The sequence below is a fragment of the Ostrinia nubilalis genome, chromosome 13, assembly GCF_963855985.1.
Source record: "Ostrinia nubilalis chromosome 13, ilOstNubi1.1, whole genome shotgun sequence".
Classification (NCBI taxonomy): Eukaryota; Metazoa; Arthropoda; class Insecta; order Lepidoptera; family Crambidae; genus Ostrinia; species Ostrinia nubilalis.
In genome coordinates this window covers 16117686-16136387 of record NC_087100.1, presented here as the reverse complement: position 1 = coordinate 16136387, position 18702 = coordinate 16117686, and the positions used below count along the sequence as shown (strand labels likewise).

General features: G+C 41.0%; 1 protein-coding gene across 1 annotated transcript in view; it reads right to left on the bottom strand.

Annotated features, from left to right (window-relative positions):
- Nucleotides 1-18702, bottom strand: part of LOC135077761 (alanine aminotransferase 1) — a 35305-nt gene that overhangs the window by 13441 nt on the left and 3162 nt on the right. The window contains exons 4-7 of the mRNA XM_063972333.1: nt 13127-13317; nt 8397-8599; nt 6243-6371; nt 5532-5741 (exon numbers count right to left, since the gene is read on the bottom strand). Of these exons, the coding sequence (XP_063828403.1) occupies nt 5532-5741; nt 6243-6371; nt 8397-8599; nt 13127-13317 (733 nt within the window). The remainder of the gene's footprint in view (nt 1-5531; nt 5742-6242; nt 6372-8396; nt 8600-13126; nt 13318-18702) is intronic.

The window sequence follows — 18702 nt, the reverse complement described above, 5'->3', positions numbered from 1 at the left end:
ATTTTCTTTAGTTGAAAAAGAGTCTACAGTTTTTAGCGTCATTCCCTCGCCACGCACTGATTTTATAATTTTGCGCTTTAATATGTATTTAGAGTGAATGACATTTAGTTGAGTTTAAAGTACGATACGAAGTTATCCTCAGACCATACTGGCTTTGCGGTAGCCGTTTTTTTAATTAGTGCAAATGTGCCAGATGTTACCGAAACATGTGTTAATCCAGTCACTTCGTCAGTCCCTAGTTGAGTAGCTTTATTGATTATAATAGGAAATTGTATATAATTTAATAGTATTTACGTGTAGTTTTTTGGCTATTTTCGGCACATCGTATTAAGCATCTTATAATAGAAAGTTAATCTGCATTTGTGTTACGTTTTACTCCAAATCGTCAGTCCCTAGAGCGTCAGGCCCTAGCTTTAAACGGCACTTGGGACTAAATTACTAGTTAGGGAATGATGTTTTTTATATAGTGATAATAACAAAACAACTACATTATGTGTATTAACTTATCTATAAATGTTAAAGTTAAAAGTTTTATACTTTATTAGAAGTCATATAGGAGTAATGTAGTATGAAAAAATTGAAAATTATAATTTCTCCTAAAATAAAGCATAAAGTGACTGGCCCTTTTAGACATAACATAATTAATTAATAAACAATAATTTACACTAATAAAGTATTCAAAAGCATCTCAAAAAAGTTACGGACAAAATGACGTCGAAAATATACAGATTTTTATGGAATGACCCGTTTAATCTCATCTTTTTATTAGAAATCCTTCAACAGCTGATTGAGTTCTTGGATATACATGTAATTCGGATGACAATGCAATATTGTGATGACATGGAGTCGATCTGATGATAGAGCTGTGGGTCTAGACAAAGTGCAAATTATAATCGCAAACCAATCGAAAAGTGGTCGAAAAGCCCCTTTTTTGTATGGAGTTTTGACGGATTCGATTTTCGATTCGATCAAAAAGTGCGTTTTGTCTAGGGGGGCTGGAATGCCAGTGGCCCCATAGCAACTCCGGGATTAAATAATTCCATCGAGTTTAAGCTCGTTTGATTTGTATTTATTTATTTATATAAATATAAGTAAGTAATATTATGTAAGTAAGCTACGTTAAAAATCACCTACCTACTTCAATTCTCAAAGGCAAACAGGGTCTGATGATGGAGCTGGAATGTGGCCGTAGGAATAGGCTAGTTTCTTAAAAAAACACTTTTAGTCCGTCAATTACACTATCAAAAAATATTGGACACGGGATATTTTTATTTGTCAACAAACAAGTAATTACGAAGTTATGATGTGATGAAATTCCGCGTGACGTCACAAATCGCAACAATTTTAAGCACGTCTTAATAACGTCATGGGCCTACTCTGAACTTTGGCGCGCTTTATCTCTTTAAATTTTCATAAGTTTAAAAAAGTGAAAAATACATTTAAAGTATTTTTTTGGTAAGTTGACCGACGGACTAATTCAAACTCTTGCTTTACCCAGGAAACATCCCTATTCTTCGAAATTATTACGAACTACATAACGAAAAATCTTTGCTACTACGCCGCAGCAAATTCCGCATCATAAATAAAAAAATAAATTAAAAGAAAAAACGTTTTTTTAAAAACAAGTTTTTGTATGCTAGCTAATAATTTTAGTTTCATGACATGCTCCCAAAATTCATCATCTTATAAGAGGATTTCAGTTTTTATCGACGAAACTTTTTAATTATTATAGCCTATCTATAGGTACGTTTCATGGTTAGGTAATTTAGGGAAGTTTATTTGCACTTAACATGAAAAATATGGTATCAATGTACTGTGTACCTATGCACCTTCAGTGGCAACAACAAGGTCTATTGAGTACCTATAGTCTACTAAAGGCATGAAATAAATTAATTTTCACCAAAAATTAAAACCAACTCCAAAACGAATCACCAAAAGGTAGGCTGCCACCGACTCCGAAAATATCAATCATGATATACGGGCATTTGTAATCAGTATCCACATTTTTTAATAAGCTCTATAGAACAATTTATCAATACCACTTTATCTAATTTTTTTTAACTGTGGTATTTTCGCGAAGAAACATATTGAAAATCTAATTCTAAATGGCCCATTTGCGCCGAGCCTAAGTATGAAAAATATAAATTGTTTTCTTCACGTAAATCGATTAAGTTACTGATTCTGACTCGCTCCTAATTTGGATACTGATTGAAAGGCCTAGTAAATAAATAACGGAATATATTTTCAACTTTTACTTATCTAGTGCCGTTATTTTTTGGAGTCGATTTTTTTACACTAATAGATTCTATTTAGGTAGATAATAGCGTCCGAGCAAGCCTTAATTCAATCGTATCATCTGACTGAACGTGCTCTATGAACAACTCTGACATAAAAACTATTGTCAAACAAAGACTAGGTTGCACCATCTTATTTTAAATTTGACAAAAGTCAAAAATCTGTCAAACTCCATACAAAAAAACACCGGTTATCGCCAAAGCTACGGTCAAAGTTAGGTCACGTCAGGTGGTGCAACTCAGCCAAAGAAAAAATTCATTTTGATCGCTAATGTCAGTTTGCAGCGAGTGACACAACCTCCCCGTCTGAAGGCCAGCGGCCGACTGCCGCCCGCACCCCGCGAAGGCCCCCTCAACAGCAAAACGTTCGGAATTTATCAAAAGTAAAATTTATGAATGAAAGTAATGTTCGATTGAAAAACGCAACGTGTCATTTAAAGATTAAAGAATTCCTAATCTATTCGTGCAAAAATCTTTTAAATTAACATAGCCGTTTTGGAGGAGTAGGGAATTTAAGTAAAAAATCGATGTCCCGTATTTATTTTTTTAATCCAAAACAAAGAGACGTAGCGAAAATTCAAACGTCACAAATGTAGTCATTGAACTGTTGTATAACATATATTTTTTTCAACTATTTCTGTCCAGCAGTAAAAGAGGAGTAGGCTTTACAAAATGCCCATTTGACGCGGATTGAGGACTCTAATCGCCTTAAAAACATCTTCCAGGGCGATGGTGATGACGTCTCCCTGTCTCACCCCTCGCTGCAACTGGATAGGTTTCGGGTCCTGGTCTTGAAACGGACTGTCACTGTGGCTTATTTGTACAAGCCTTTCAACACTTTAATGTATCGATAGTCAATTTGGCACAGTTGGAGAGACTGCAGCACTGCCCATGTCTCAATCGAATCGAAGGCTTTCTCATAGTTCACAAACGCAAAGCGGCTGATTATACTCCTTGATCTTCCATATAATCTGCCGTAGCGTATATTATTATGGTCTATCTATGGTACTAAAGCCTTTTCGGAAACCGGCTTGTTCTGGAGGCTGAAAGTCGTCGAGCCTGCTAACATGACAATTCGTAATGACTATCGAAAACAGCTTGTAGACATGGCTCAGAAGCGAAATGGGTCTATAATTCTTCCACAAGGTCTTGTCGCCTTTTTTGAAGATGAGTATCACCATACTTCTTTGCCATGCCGTAGGCGTTATTCCCTCGAGGATGACGGAATCGAGCAGCTTCTGAAAAGCCTTTAGTGCCGGCATTCCGCCTGCTTTCAGAAGCTCAGCCGTGATTACGGTGCCTTGCTGTTTTTCAGCTGTTTGAGAACCATTCTAATCGCGTACAGACTAATGTCCGGGATATATTCGGTAAGTGTCGGATCAATCTAGCTAGCACGTATTTTCTATAAAAATGTGTCAAATGATCCGTCAGACAAGCTATCCACAACTTATCCAGAAGTGGCGAAACTGGCCCTTACTAAGCAATTGTGAAATATGTCCTTAATGTCAAATAAGAATAGTTTAAAAAACTAAAAACACGCTTTTAATTACTAACAGCACTAAAAGGCCAAAAATCATCAGGACCCTGGACATCATCTAGCATTAAAGATCTCGAAAAGACAAATCCAATGACCCCAAACTCGATGTGATTCCGCCGTTTCGTTTAGGAATTCCTTTGGCCACCTTCCAGTCCCATCATCAGACCAGCTGGTACCACAATATTGTATTGTCATCTAATCTACATTATAATTGCCAAGTTTCATGATGATACAAGACTTAGAAGTACGTGTGATTCAGATTCTAAGATTCCATTACATAGTTAGTTACATACACGACGACCTAATAAAATCGTGTTAAAAACGAAAAAATGGACAGTTACATTATTTAATTACGTGTAAAAAGAAATTTCTGTCATCTTACATATCATTAAAACGACATTTCACGACGAAAAAAATAAAATATAATAAAGGTGCAGTTGCCGAGAATATTGCCGGGAAAGTTCCCGAGAATATTCTCGGGAACACTGGGAATATAGCCTTTCACTGCAAATAGAGTGTATTGTTTAATATACACTTATCTGTCGACTTAATTTAATACTAATTTACTTACGAAAGTTTGTTTATTTCCATTTGATAAACATGATTCTCAGCCTTTCTCACTTAGGAGAACGCTCCCGGGAGCGCTCCCGAGAATATTCTCAGTTGAGAGAGCGTTCTCGGGAACGGCACATCAATACTTGTGACACGTGGTTGCCTCGTGACACGTGGACACCTCGTGGTAAGTGGCAGCCTTGTGACACGTGGTAGCCTTGTGACACGTGGAAACCTCATGATCAGTGGCAGCCTTGTGACACGTGGTAGCCTCAAGACACGTGGAAACCTCGTGGTCAGTGGTAGCCTTGCAATATGTGGCAACCTCGTAGTCATTGGCAGCTTGTGGCACGTGGTAGCCTCGTACCATGCGGCAGCCTCGTGGTAAGTGGCAGCCTTGTGGCACGTGGAAACCTCGTACCATGTGGCAGCCTCGTTATCAGTGGCATCCTTGTGACACGTGGCAACCTTGTCACGTGGAAACCTCGTACCATGTGGCTGCCTTGTGACACGTGGCTGCCTTGTGTCACGTGGCATCCTTGTGACACGTGGCAGGTCGTGGCACGTGGAAATCTCGTACCATGTGGCAGCCTCGTGACACGTGGCAGCCTCTTGTCCCGTGGCACGTGGCACTCACCACGCAGTCGACGGTGGTCTGCCCCAGCGTGGTGGGGCACAGCATGGCGGAGATGGCCTTGTAGAGGTTGGCCTGCACCACGGGCTCCATGTTGACGAGCTCCATCCAGCCGCCGCGCAGGCCGCACTCGCCCGCGTAACCCTTGCTGACTGACATGAATGACATGCCACGTGGTACGCGACATAGCCAGTGCGCAACGTGTCACATGGCAATCTCGTGTCACGTAGAATCCTCATATCAGGTGGCATTCTCGTGGTTAGTGGCAGCCTTGTGACATGTGGCAACCTCGTGGCACGTGGTCACCTCGTGGTCAGTGGCAGCCTTGTGACACACGGAAACCTCGTACCGTGAGGCAGCCTTGTTATCAGTGGCATTCGTATGACATGTGGCAGCCTCGTGACACGTAGAAACTTCGTACCATGTGGCTGCCTTGTGACACGTGGCAGCCTTGTGACACGTGGCATCCTCGTGACACGTGGCAGCCTTTTGTCCCGTGGCACGTGACACTCACCACACAATCGACGGTGGTCTGCCCCAGCGTGGTGGGGCACAGCATGGCGGAGATGGCCTTGTAAAGGTTGGCCTGCACCACGGGCTCCATGTTGACGAGCTCCATCCAGCCGCCGCGCAGGCCGCACTCGCCCGCGTAGCCCTTGCTGACCGACATGAATGAGGCCAGCTCCACTTCTTTGTCGTAGGGCCCGCCCATCTCTCTCAACACCTGAAAAACGATATGATGATAAATCGAACAGCAAAAAAGGCATGAACGAGACTATTCCCGCCTCTCGTTTCTACCGCTGCAACTCCTGTGTAGCCAGGATCTACAGCTTGACCGCCAATAAAAACCCTGCCAGTGAAAGTCAATTTTGTCCGGAGGCAGAGGAAAGTTAAACTGTCGTTGGATCCGCAACGAAATTAATCAGAAGAACATTCGAAAGCACAAGAGTTTACATAACAATAATAGAAAGGAGCACAAATCACTTCAGTCAATCAAATATCAAGTCATACAAAAAGATGCACAGTAGAAAGCAATCCTACAATCTAAGAAGACATGAGAACTCTTTTAATTCGTAAATTATCTTCATTTGTGACATTTGTCGTCAAATGCTTATAAGCAGCAGCAATAAATGTCTTTATCCGCAGCTTGTCATGCTTTTTTTATGAAAGTTGTCATCTGTAGCTGCCGCTTCCTTCTTTTTTGGGGTCACATTATGCAACTGACCTTCTTGAAAGAGAAGAACTTGCTTCCCTCCGCGTACACGTTGTCCTGGTACACCTCGTCGGCGAAGATGAACAGCTTGTGCTTGTGCGCGAACTTGATGATCGACTCGATGTTCTCGCGGGTCAGCACCTGTAAAGTAAATGTAATTTAAACAATATAGCTCCTAGTAAAGTTCTTGAGTGGCGACCACGAGCCGGAAGACGTAGCGTGGGCAGGCCTCCCACTAGGTGGACCGACGATCTGGTGAAGGTCGCGGGAGGCGCCTGGATGCGAGCGGCGCAGGACCGGTCTTTGTGGAAATCCTTGAGGGAGGCCTCTGTCCAGCAATGGACGTCTTTCGGCTGAAACGAACGAACGAACGAAACAATATTCATCGTTGCGTGAAGACTATGATAGTTTTGATTACAAAAGGTTGACCTGACTTTTGTATCTCGTGAGTTGTTTCCTCTGGGAAGTCAGCTGTCAGACATTTGCCGCCCCAGGAAATTATCCTCTCAAGGACGCAATTTGTAGATTAGTTCAAACCAGTCTGGGTTAAAATTTGCGCAATGATAGTCTTATCGATTATTGTAAACGAAAAACGTATCGGCTTATTTATTTATAGAAACCAACAGCGAAAATGTTAGTTAATGCTTATCGTGCGAAATCGTTGTCATACCTCGATAAAAGTTTATAGCGCATCTTAGGCCAGGTGTGCAAATATAAAAATCTTTGTTTTTTCATGGTAATCAACAAATCATTGGTAATTAGCGTCGAAATTTTCCATAAAAGCCGGGTTTGGCATGGTGCCCTGCGCTGAACCCAAGGTCGAGTGTAGTTCATAAACTATTTTAGATCAGCCGTAAATCTGAACTAGGCTATAATATTTATGAATAGATATTGGTTTACGCACGAAGTTTTTTTGCATATTTTACCTGTTTTATCTTCATAAATAAACTAGAGATAATAAGGAACTGACATCATACAAAGACGTATGTTTTAATCTACATATTAAAGATGCCAAGAACTGCCTCTTTTTTACTTCAAATGGTTTAGTAGGCCGTTAAAACAATAGTTCTATGGCAAATTAATCGAAATACATATTTTACAATTGCATTTCAATCACAACGAGACGTCAGTCAGAATGGGCGGCAACGATAAATATATCCGTAAATTATGAAAACTATGTCACAGAGTAGTCCCGTTGATCGTTTCAGTGATTAATTTTACTATTACTTCAACATAAACAACGAACAGTTCGTATACATAATCATAAATATTTACTGATTACTTCACTTGATAGAAACGTAATTGGACATAGCTTCAACTTCGGACTTTGGTTCCTTTATTGTGGCGTCAGTAAGGTCAAGGCATATCTCGATACTGATTTAGTATTACATAAAAGACGTAATTCTTGTTTTCCTTAGTTAATTAATGGAAAATAAATACTTATTTGTAGCGTATTTTTATAAAGAATTACAGGAGATAAGACCGAGTTTAAAGTCTATAGTTCTTTACTCTTAATCATTTGATGATAGCATAGGTGATAGTTATTTCTGCAACCTTATTAGCGAAAACTCGTTGACTGTCAACTGAACTATAAATAAACACGTGCAACTGATCTTAATTGATAAGTCAGCCAGTTAATGCATTGTGGTCAGTGTGGCGAGCGTTGGATTTCTTGCCTATCAACCATGACAAATAGTGTTACTCTTTAACTTTAATAAATGGTACGTCATTTTAAATCGTCAAATTATCAGATATCCGTTCACGCCTAGTATTTTATTTACTCTACCATATCGTATACCATACCAAATTATTTTTTTGATGTCGTATTCGTTTTCTTCACAATTGAATTAATTTTTTAAATTGAAAAAAAAATGAATGTCGTGATAAAAATCCTACATAGACCTCAAAATCTTGTCTCCATTTCTCGTCATTTTAATGTATTTTTTCCTACACTAGAGACATGGATGATGGTGCTAAGCGCTCACCTGCCCCGTAGGGTTGCCAGGGTTGATGACCACCAGTGCCCTCACAGCGCAGCGCTTCAAGCACTCTTCTCTAGCGCGCTCCAGCTCGGAGATGTCGAGGCCCCAGTTGGTCTCCTCGTTGAGATAGTACCCGTACTAAGCCAGGGAGGCAGAGTACACTAGAGGCATTATAGGCGCTAACCTGGCCCGTAGGGTTGCCGGGGTTGATGACCACCAGCGCGCGCACAGCGCAGCGCTTCAAGCACTCTTCTCTAGCGCGCTCCAGCTCGGAGACGTCGAGGCCCCAGTTGGTCTCCTCGTTGAGGTAGTACCCACACTGGCACAGGCCATACTCCGCCAAGGACGCCGAGTATAATGGGTACTGCGGGATCGGGATCATCACACCTGGAAAGACAATTCATTTATTTATCAAGTAAACTCATCTATGTATAAAAGCGAAAGGCCACTGACTCACTCACTCATCATGAAATCTCAGAAACAAGTGCTAGGAGTCTCAAATTTTGCAATGGGAGGTCCTTTTAGAACGTAGGTGCTCACTAAGACGGGATTTTGCAATATTCAGCCCCTACGATGGTTTAACGGGATCCACGCTTACGAAGTCGCGGGCGGCCGCTAGTAAGTAATAAATAATGGATGGGATTTCAAACTTCACATCCATCCACATTATTCTCGAATGTTTATCATCGCGAAGCTACGTTAGTCATTGTTACTGTACGCTAGATGCTAGCATAATAATTTCTAAATTGAAACGCATTCCTAAGTGAATGGGTTACAAATGAAGTTGTTTGAATACTGGATTACTTGATCACATGTAAGATATGAATTCTTTCGTCATGGAATACGAATACCTTGACACGGCGCTTAACTCCGAAGATTGTCTCCCTGAATTTAGATAAGTGGCTTAAAATATTTAAATAAACACACTTGAATTTATCAGACAAGATCTATTTGCTTTAAAATTATCCAAGGAGTACTCAAGTACTCGCACTTGCGAGATTCCACTTAATAGGTGATAAAGATCCGTTATCAAGACGCTACTAATGTCGCGCTCGCAACTATCAAACAATAAAACAGTTTACAAACAAACTAGTTACTGTTGTTAGATAGCTAATCAAGATACCGTGGAGCTACCATGAGCGGAATGCATGCTCCATCACAAAACAAAGTCGCTTTCCGCTGGTATGCTTTGATCTTTAAAACTACGCAACGGATTTTGATGCGGTTTTTGTATTAGATAGAGCTATTCAAGAGGAAGGTTTATATGGAGGTACTTAGCACCCGTGCGAAGCCGGGGCGGGTCGCTAGTTGAATATAAAACGAATATTCTTGCGCTGCTTCTTCTCAGCACTGGCTCATTTATTGTCCCGAAACAGTGGTAGAGTTAAAGTATTACTGGGACATGTAAAAGAGCAAATACATTTTGAATAGTTCAGCTAACAACATTTTTCAAATTACAAAGTAAACCTTGTGAAATGAAGATGTTAGGTCATGTTCTTCTGAATACGACATTATTATTTAACATTACATGCTAGGAAAAAGTACTTAATGAGCAATAGCGTCATGACTATGCAAATAGTTGTATTTACGTATGCCTTCTGTATTTGAAGAAATAAAAAACGTGACCATTTGCCATTGCATTTGCTTTTTCGACTATGTAAAAAGGTAAGCAAGTAAAAGCATTTTTTTTTTTCAAAATTCTTCTCTTTTTCTTGTTTATTGTCTGTAAACGCATTTTCAGTATTTATTTCATACACTGGACGCCCTTTCAAATATACCTAACATCAAAATCAATATTATTTACTCTCTAAAAGCGGACATGGTTTAGTTAGAGTATTGAATAAAATTAATATCGTTATTGCAAAAAAATGAGTCGCCTCAAAACTCGCCAAAAACCTACATGAATAATTATTACGTGTCCAGTCATTCGGTCACGTGTGACGCGAAAACAGTCTATATTTTCAAGGTTGGACCGACAGGCCAACTGTGTCCATACACAAAGTATATCTTAAGCCGGGTGCTCATTAGCAAGCTCTAACTATAAAGGTATTAACGCATTGTCACGTGCCATGCGCGTGCGGCGATTGTTTGAAACCTGAAGAGCCGGGCTTACGTCCTTCAGTGTCATCTCATACAAATGTCTCATGCCTCATGCAAACGTGAATGCTGTACGTTGTACGTAACTGCCAACCAAAAAAAACTGACCAAAAAGCAAAGATAAAATATGCTTGTGATTCGCAGGCAAAACGAGTTGCGTTAAGAGCGACATTTTAAGTCATAACACATAACTTTGGATAAAAATCCAACAGCTTTTGGCTTTAATTTTATAAGAATTTTCTCCTTGGCCAGTTTTTAAGCAAACAATTTACTGTCTTTAGATAATAGCAATAGGAAGCAATTTGATTTGCATTTAATCTTTCTTGAAGACAGTTTGCTTTAGCGTTAGCAGACGAGAATGTTTGTTTTAGACACAATTAACAACCCCGGAATTAAGTGTATTCAAATAGTCACGATAGCTCGAGTCATTTACCTAGCCATTGTATGGTTAGTAGCAATTATAGCAGTCAAGGTCGAACGGTTCTCACATGACAGTATTAACGTAGCAACAGCGTGTATTTAGCATATAGTAAAAGGTAGTTAGAATAACATCTTCGTGCTACCCAAAAGTTGCGCTTACACAAACAAAATACAACTCATTTACATGAATTCTTATCGCGCTAACAGGTTTGACGTATTTTGAAGAATTTGAATTTTCTCGACAAGTGGAAATTCTTGTAGGGGGATAATTAAGTGCAAAATGATTATTGAAGACAAACGATTTTACAATTTAATTTTTAAACCACTCGAATTAGCGTTTTCAGGGTTTCATAAATAAATTCAACTTATTCCAATTACTACTTGAGAAATACATTCAACCGCGTCGTACATACTGTTCCCTTTTACTGTGGTTTAACTGAGGCATGTACACCTGTCGGAATATGTCAGTAGTGTAATTAATGAAGCGTTTAGTATTCGCTTCTAGCTGAAATAATTATCTTGTTTCTACCAAAAATTACAGTCCAAAGTCAGAATTTAATGTGTAGAATCTTATGTTCTTGTAAATGCGCTATTGTAACTTGTAAGGTCGTTAGTGCATGCGACTGTATAAGATGACAAATTAAAGACATTTCATTTTTACGTTCTTTAACTTTCACGCCAAAAGGATGAAAAAAACCGTGGTGTATGAGTAATAATGAGTATACATTAGGTAATACTTTAGTGTCAAAACATATTACTTAATATTCCTATGCAAATGTAAAGAAAAATTATTACAAGATTGAAATGTTTGCGTAGCAATTGAAATCGCACGAAGATATCAGTTATTGTCGAGCGAGATAAGGCGCATTGTTTATTTTAATCCGCCAACAACTGGCGCGGTTGTTGCCACGTAGAATGCCGTAAAATTCCTTTCAACGATGTCCACATGATGTATGTGCTCGGTAGAAGCGTGCACCATCAATCATTGTAGTTCACGTTTCATACACTATCGTGATTCATTGCACGTGACGTCACATGCCAATATTTTATTTATGGACCAGCTTTAAAACAGTTTTACGAGGGTAATACTTCTATTTCAGATTTCAATTTCTTTATACAGAAACTGGTCCAATTACTAAACAGAGCATAATGCAGTTATAAAATAAAAGAGCTCTAAATGTGCGGCAAGTTCTATCGAATCTTCTTGAATCATGTAATCATGTTATAGCTGCAGAATAGGTGATTCATTGCCACTAAATATTAACCAAACAGAAAGTCTCGAGCACTTTCAAGGCGCACGCGCAAACCAATGCTCCACAAAATCCTGATAGAAATCACCAAGGCGGAGCGAGTGGCGAACATACAGAGCCAGTGAAATACATTGTGTACACACACCAGTGTGGGCTACTTGCTAAGATTTGAATTAATTAAATGGGGCAAGAGACCTCATCCAAGGACATAATTATGACGTCAAAGTTCAACATAGAAGTTCAAGGTAAACATTAGTACGCTTAATCGTACACTCAAAAAAATCCCACTTGATCGAAGTGCTAAGACTGGCCCCTCACAAGGTAAGAAAGATAACCCTAGCGAAAATCATTTTGATTGGATAACCGCACTACTTTCGTCACACTTGCGACTCGAGGCAGTGTGTGGTAAATAATAAAACGTTTCGCTCGTCAATACGCGGCAAGGCCGTAGCTAATGGCCTGTCGTCCGCAAACCGCAGTGGGTGCTTGAAATCAATACTGCATTACCTGGCTCTTGATTCTGACGGCTTTATGCCATGCCTTAATATTAAGATTCGATTGCAATGTTACGTTTACGTTTTATTCGTAAAGAATAAGGTGGGGTAGGTCATTGTCAGCAAATTGTTCAACTTCACAATGAATGTTTTTACTGCCTAGTCATAATAATTACGTATTATGATAGACAATGAACAAGGACAAGTTACTAATGCGCTGTAATACCTACATTCACAATGTACATATTACTTTTCGTTGACCAACACCGTTAGTACCGGACGACTGTTGTCACCATTACTCACTTAAGGATCGCGAAGGGTTCAGCAGACGCTAGTAACAACGATCAAATGAAATCAGTTGACTTCTGACTTAAGAATTCTTTAAGAATTTCGTTCTGAAAAAAATGTGGCACACCTTAGAAAGCACCAGAAGCTGCCAAAGATGGTATCAGTTAGTCTTACTTCTTCAGGAGTTAAGACTAACTGATACGGATACCATCACACAAAAAGGTTATTCAGGTTTCCCATCGATAGTATTTCAGAACAACTGTAGCACATCCTCGGAAGCATTGAAGGCGCCAATAGCTGTCATATCAGTTGGCCTCAAGCTCTGAATCTAAACAGATATAAAGATGGTTGTTATCTGGCCTTACCTGAAGGCTTCCCATCGATGGTGTTGCAGAACAGCTGCAGAACGTTCTTGATGGCGTTGGAGGCGCCGGCGGACAGGCAGATGTCCTGCCAGTTGGCCGGGTGGCCGTCACGCCGCTCGATGTACTCGGCCACGTGCCGCCGGATCAGCTCGATGCCGTGCGACATCGTGTACGCGCCCACCGACTTGCCCCTGGAACAGAGGCAGGTTTAGCCGGGGTTACACCATCTTATCCGCAGGAGAACCAAAGTAACCGACATGGTTCGCAGAATTGCTAAAATCAAGTGGTAGTGGGCGGGGCACAGGGCCGCCGCAAGCGGGCGTGCAATGCGTGCACCGCACGCGGGCGGCACGCCCAGGGGGGCGGCAAATCGGGCGCTCAGAGCTTCCGAGAAGAGAAGCTCAGGGCGCTTAGAACAGCTGGGATCACGCAGCTGTTCCCGTCTGACGGAGGAGATGGTGTGTGCAATGCAGGCGGGGGCACCCCCACACTATCAGCCGCTGACCATCATCGTGGAGGGGAATCAGGAAGCGATCATATTGTCCCCTCATCTGACCCCTCCGCCGCCGACGGAGTGAGGGCGCGTTTGGTTCGTCCTCGTGCTCTCGCTCCGAGGACTCATTTTGCAACATGACGTTTTCGCAGAAGGAGGCTATGGCCGCCCAGGCCTCATTACTGTCCAGCATTGCTTTGACTATGCTAGCCAGCACGAGGTCCCGGCCCAGCGCCTCGAGCCCACGCCGCACACACTGCGAGGGTATCGTGCGCCTCGTCCTCCGAGCCACGCGGCGGACCACCTCTCTTCTCGAGCGGGCCTCTCGACTTCTGTCGAGGATGTCAACCCATATGAGAGCCCCGTAAAGCGCAATGCTTTTCAAAATGCTGGCGTAAAGGAGCCGCCATTTGGCTCTCGAACCCCCCCACGATAAAGCATCCGTGGCCTTAAGCAGGCGCTATGACAGTATGGCAAAATGAGGGTCAAACTGACACCGGCTATCCGACTATCAGGCCCAGACAATTGCTCTGAACCTTAACTTCTATCCTGACTCCATCCACGGTAAAATAATATGGGCGTTAGGAGAAACACTCCAGTCTCCAGACGCGCGCAGGCAATTTAAGTGCTGGCAGTGGTCGCCAAATTGGCCGCGTCCATACAATCCCTCAGGCTGTGACGAGTGTCACCTGCATAACTGATAACATCTACGCCCGGGAGGAGGGCGCCGCTTTGTACCCAGTCATATCCGATGTTGAGTTACCTGGACGGCCTTCCTTGCGCAGCAGGCATAGTTATCCAGCCTAGGCAGGCAAAGAGGGGCTCCCTCCACAGCTGAGTTGACACTGCGGGAATCTATCATGGATGGTAGAGCGAAAAAGGCAAAATGGTTCGGGAAGAGCGCTCGCAAAACCTTGTCTAGCAGAGCCTGCTCTTTAGTCAGTGGAGGACCAATAGGCTGTAGTTGGTTTCTAGCATAAAATCTCCCACAGTTAGTATCGTCGTCCAAACTTGCGAGCATTTCTGCCCTCGCTCGGTCTTTGGCAGCTCCGATTTCATAAAGGCAAGCCATATGACGGGTCTCGTGAACGTTTACGCCAGCTACGAGTGAACGCAGCTCAGCTAGTTCAGCCGACCACCAGTAGACAGCACGACAAGGTGTGCGGTAGCGTGATCGAGGCATGTTAACATCACACACCTCAATTAACGATTTTCTTAATTGGATGGCCGCCATATCACCGTCCGTGACTATCGCATACGAATGCAGCCTCCTTGGCCATCTCCCGATCAAAGCGGGTAAGCGCCCATCTGGGTAAGGGAGAGGAAATTGAGCGGGTTGCTCCCGCACCCTTCATTGCTCCAGTGCGGTTAGAGCGGGAGTAGCACACGAAACGTCCACCACTAACCCTCCCTGCTATCGCACACTCGTGTGCACCGTCCCTCTACCCAAGAGGGATGGGGAGGCTACTACGATGATTATTGTGCAAATGAAAATTTTCTACCTTGTATAACTTTTTATCAACGCGACGTACAGAATAAATAAAAATACTTAAACAATTGAAATTTTATCGTCTTTATACTTCTCAAAGACATTTTTCTCATATAGTCAACTATTGAAGCGTTAAATGTAAAAAGTAATTAATGTTCGGCCCTTTAACTCAAGATGGTGACTAACGCTCTGACCTCTCGAGTTCGAAAACATACTTTTTTCATAACTAGCCCATACATAAAAATATACTTAATACACATTAAAACATTTTACTTTCCACCTTTTGCAGGAAAAAAATACCAATTGATTGGACTATTAAGCTTAAGAAAATATGTCATAGCATGAAAAATGAGAAAACATCAATTAAATTAGCCTTTTTTTTGACAAAACTCATTAAGTAGGTAGTCGTAGGGCGGCATAATCGGTTTTGCACGCGGGCGACGAAACAGCTAGCGGCGGGCCTGGCGGGGCACATAGCTCGTAGAGACGATGGCCGTTGGGGCAGGAAAGTTCTCGAGTGGCGACCACGGGCTGGAAGACGTAGCGTGGGCAGGCCTCCTACTAGGTGGACCGACGATCTGGTAAATGTCGCGGAAAGAGCCTGGATGCGGGCAGCGCAGGACCGTTCATTGTGGAAAACCTTGGGGGAGGCCTTTGTCCAGCAGTGGACGTCATTTGGCTGAAACGAACGCACACCATCTTACAATAACTATGTCGCGGAAATCTAAGGCTACGGCCGGATACTCGCGACACCCCCACTCAGGCGATGACGGAACGCCGCACAGTGGTCCCGATTTAATAAAACATGGACATTGATGCTAGAGGCACGAAAATTTTTTTGATGGTTACTGCTATGATAACTAATAAGGCAAAAAAATATTACAATCCTACGACGTCTATTTCGTAGTAAAAAAAAATATATACATATTTTTTGTATGGAAGAAATTACGTTTCTGTAAATTTTTCGAAATTCTTTAACGATGTCAAGATGCCGATCACACATGTTATAAAACAAGTGATTCTGAGTATTTCATGCAAAGATACTTGTCACTTATCTCTGCGTACTTTTGAGTTATCGAGGGTTGAAAAATCGATTTTTTTATATTAAATATTTCCACGAAAAATTGCCAGAATTACAATATGGTGTATAAGGGACACTTTTGATGACACATAACAACGACTCGCACTCGCGTGCGCTCGTATGCATCAACTTTTACTAAAATAAAAAAAAATTAAGGGAAATACTTAATACAACGTTGTATGTATAGGTCCGCTGGCCGTCAAAAAGTAGCTTATACGAGAGGTTGCCCAATTTACAATATGTCCATCATTGATAACTTACACAAATATCGTCTCTCTCTGAAGGATAACAAGTTTTTTTGTTTCCAGAAGCTCTTGATAGGATGGAAGCCCATAAATACTCTCTGAAGCGAGAATGAATCTCAAATTGCGATATTGCCATTTTGAAAAATTACATGATGTAACTAGCGCTAACGTTTATCTTCAGGTAGACACAGTTTTAAGTTAAAAGATTGTCTACTATTTCACACTGTTCTTCGTTTTGGAACAGTTCTTTGATTATAGGTAGTCGCTAATTTCGTTTTGTTAGACTCTTTCAGTTTAGCACATAAAGCGTAAACTAATTCCTCCTCAGAATGATCTAAAAGTGTTATTGAGCGCCTCTTCTTCTGCAGAAGAAGAATTTTGCATAAATCTTCAAAAGGTTTTTTATTTATACTAAAAGTCGATGGTTGCACATCTACTTCCGCAGTCTCATCAACTGGAGCGTCTTCCTCAGTATTAACGTTGTCTATGCGTTGTGTTAACTCGGTAAAAAACATTGTTTGAATCTATATTTTCACAATTCGGCCAGACAATTTCAGAGTCTAGCCAAGAATTCTGGTGCAAAAATGTCTTTTGGGCTCTGCTGGAAGCAGACCATAATATCTTCTTTGATATATTTCTTGTAAAATTACGACTTAATGATTTGATAATTACTCAAATCTTCGGAAGACAATTCAATGCCAATACGTTCGTCATTTTAGTCTGAAATGGTCTGGCCGAAATGTAAAAATATAGATTTAAAAAATGTTTTTTACCGAGTTAACACAACGCATAGACAACGTTAACACCGCGGAAGACGCTCCAGTTGATGAGACTGCGGAAGTAGATGTGCAACCATCGACTTCTGGTATAAATAAAAAACCTTTTGAAGATTTATGCAAAATTCTTCTTCTGCAGAAGAAGAGGCGCTCTCTAACACTTTTAGATCATTCTGAGGAGGAATTAGTTTACGCTTTATGTGCTAAACTGAAAGAGTCTAACAAAACGAAATTAGCGACTACCTATAATCAAAGAACTGTTCCAAAACGAAAAACAGTGTGAAATAGTAGACAATCTTTTAACTTAAAACTGTGTCTACCTGAAGATAAACGTTAGCGCTAGTTAGTTACATCATGTAATTTGTCAAAATGGCAATATCGCAATTTGAGATTCATTCTCACTTCAGAGAGTATTTATGAGCTTCCATCCTATCAAAAGCTTCTGGAAACAAAAAAAAACTTGTTATCCTTCAGAGAGAGATGTTAATTGTGTGAGTTATCAATGATAGACATATTGTAAATTGGGCAACCTCTCGTATAAGCTACTTTTTGACGGCCAGCGGACCTATACATACAACGTTGTATTAAGTATTTCCCTTAATTTTTTATTTTATTTTATTAAAAGCTTATGCATACGAGCGCGCGCGAGTGCGAGTCGTTGTTATGTGTCATCAAAGGTGTCCCTTATACACCATATTGTAATTTTGGCAATTTTTCGTGGAAATATTTAATATAAAAAAATCGATTTTTCAACCCTCGATAACTCAAAAGTACGCAGAGATAAGTGACAAGTATCTTCGCATGAAAAACTCAGAATCACTTGTTTTATAACATGTGTGATCGGCATCTTGACATCGTTTAAGAATTTCGAAAAATTTACAGAAACGTAATTTCTTCCATACAAAAAATATGTATATATTTTTTTTTACTACGAAATAGACGTCGTAGGATTGTAATATTTTTTTGCCTTATTAGTTATCATAGCAGTAACCATCAAAAAAAATTTCGTGCTTCTAGCATCAATGTCCATGTTTTATTAAATCGGGACCACCGTGCGCCGCGGAGGTTTTAGTGGGTATACTCTTTTTAGGGCGCCGGGAGTCCCACACACCACCCTGTCTCCCGGCAGTGGTGACTGTGCGCAAAGCATCTCATCCGCAGTAAAAATCTTCTAATAACTATAATTAAGTAAGTCAAAAGTCTGTCAAACTCCATACAAAAAGTTAATGTGATGCAAGTCAGCCTAGAACAGCTGTTTACTAAACTGACAATTATAGCATCGCATAGTGATTTGAGAGATAGATGCATTCTGCTGTGCCGTGAGACATCGTGTACGAGCCCACGGACTTGCCCCTGGAACAGAGGCTTAAACAGCAGTTCAATAACCCTACGGTAGCATCGGAATGCCGATTCGATGCTAGTTGGATTCCTTTCAGTCATGCCAAATAATAATAATAAAAATAATAAAAACTTTATTTGTAGCCAATTACAA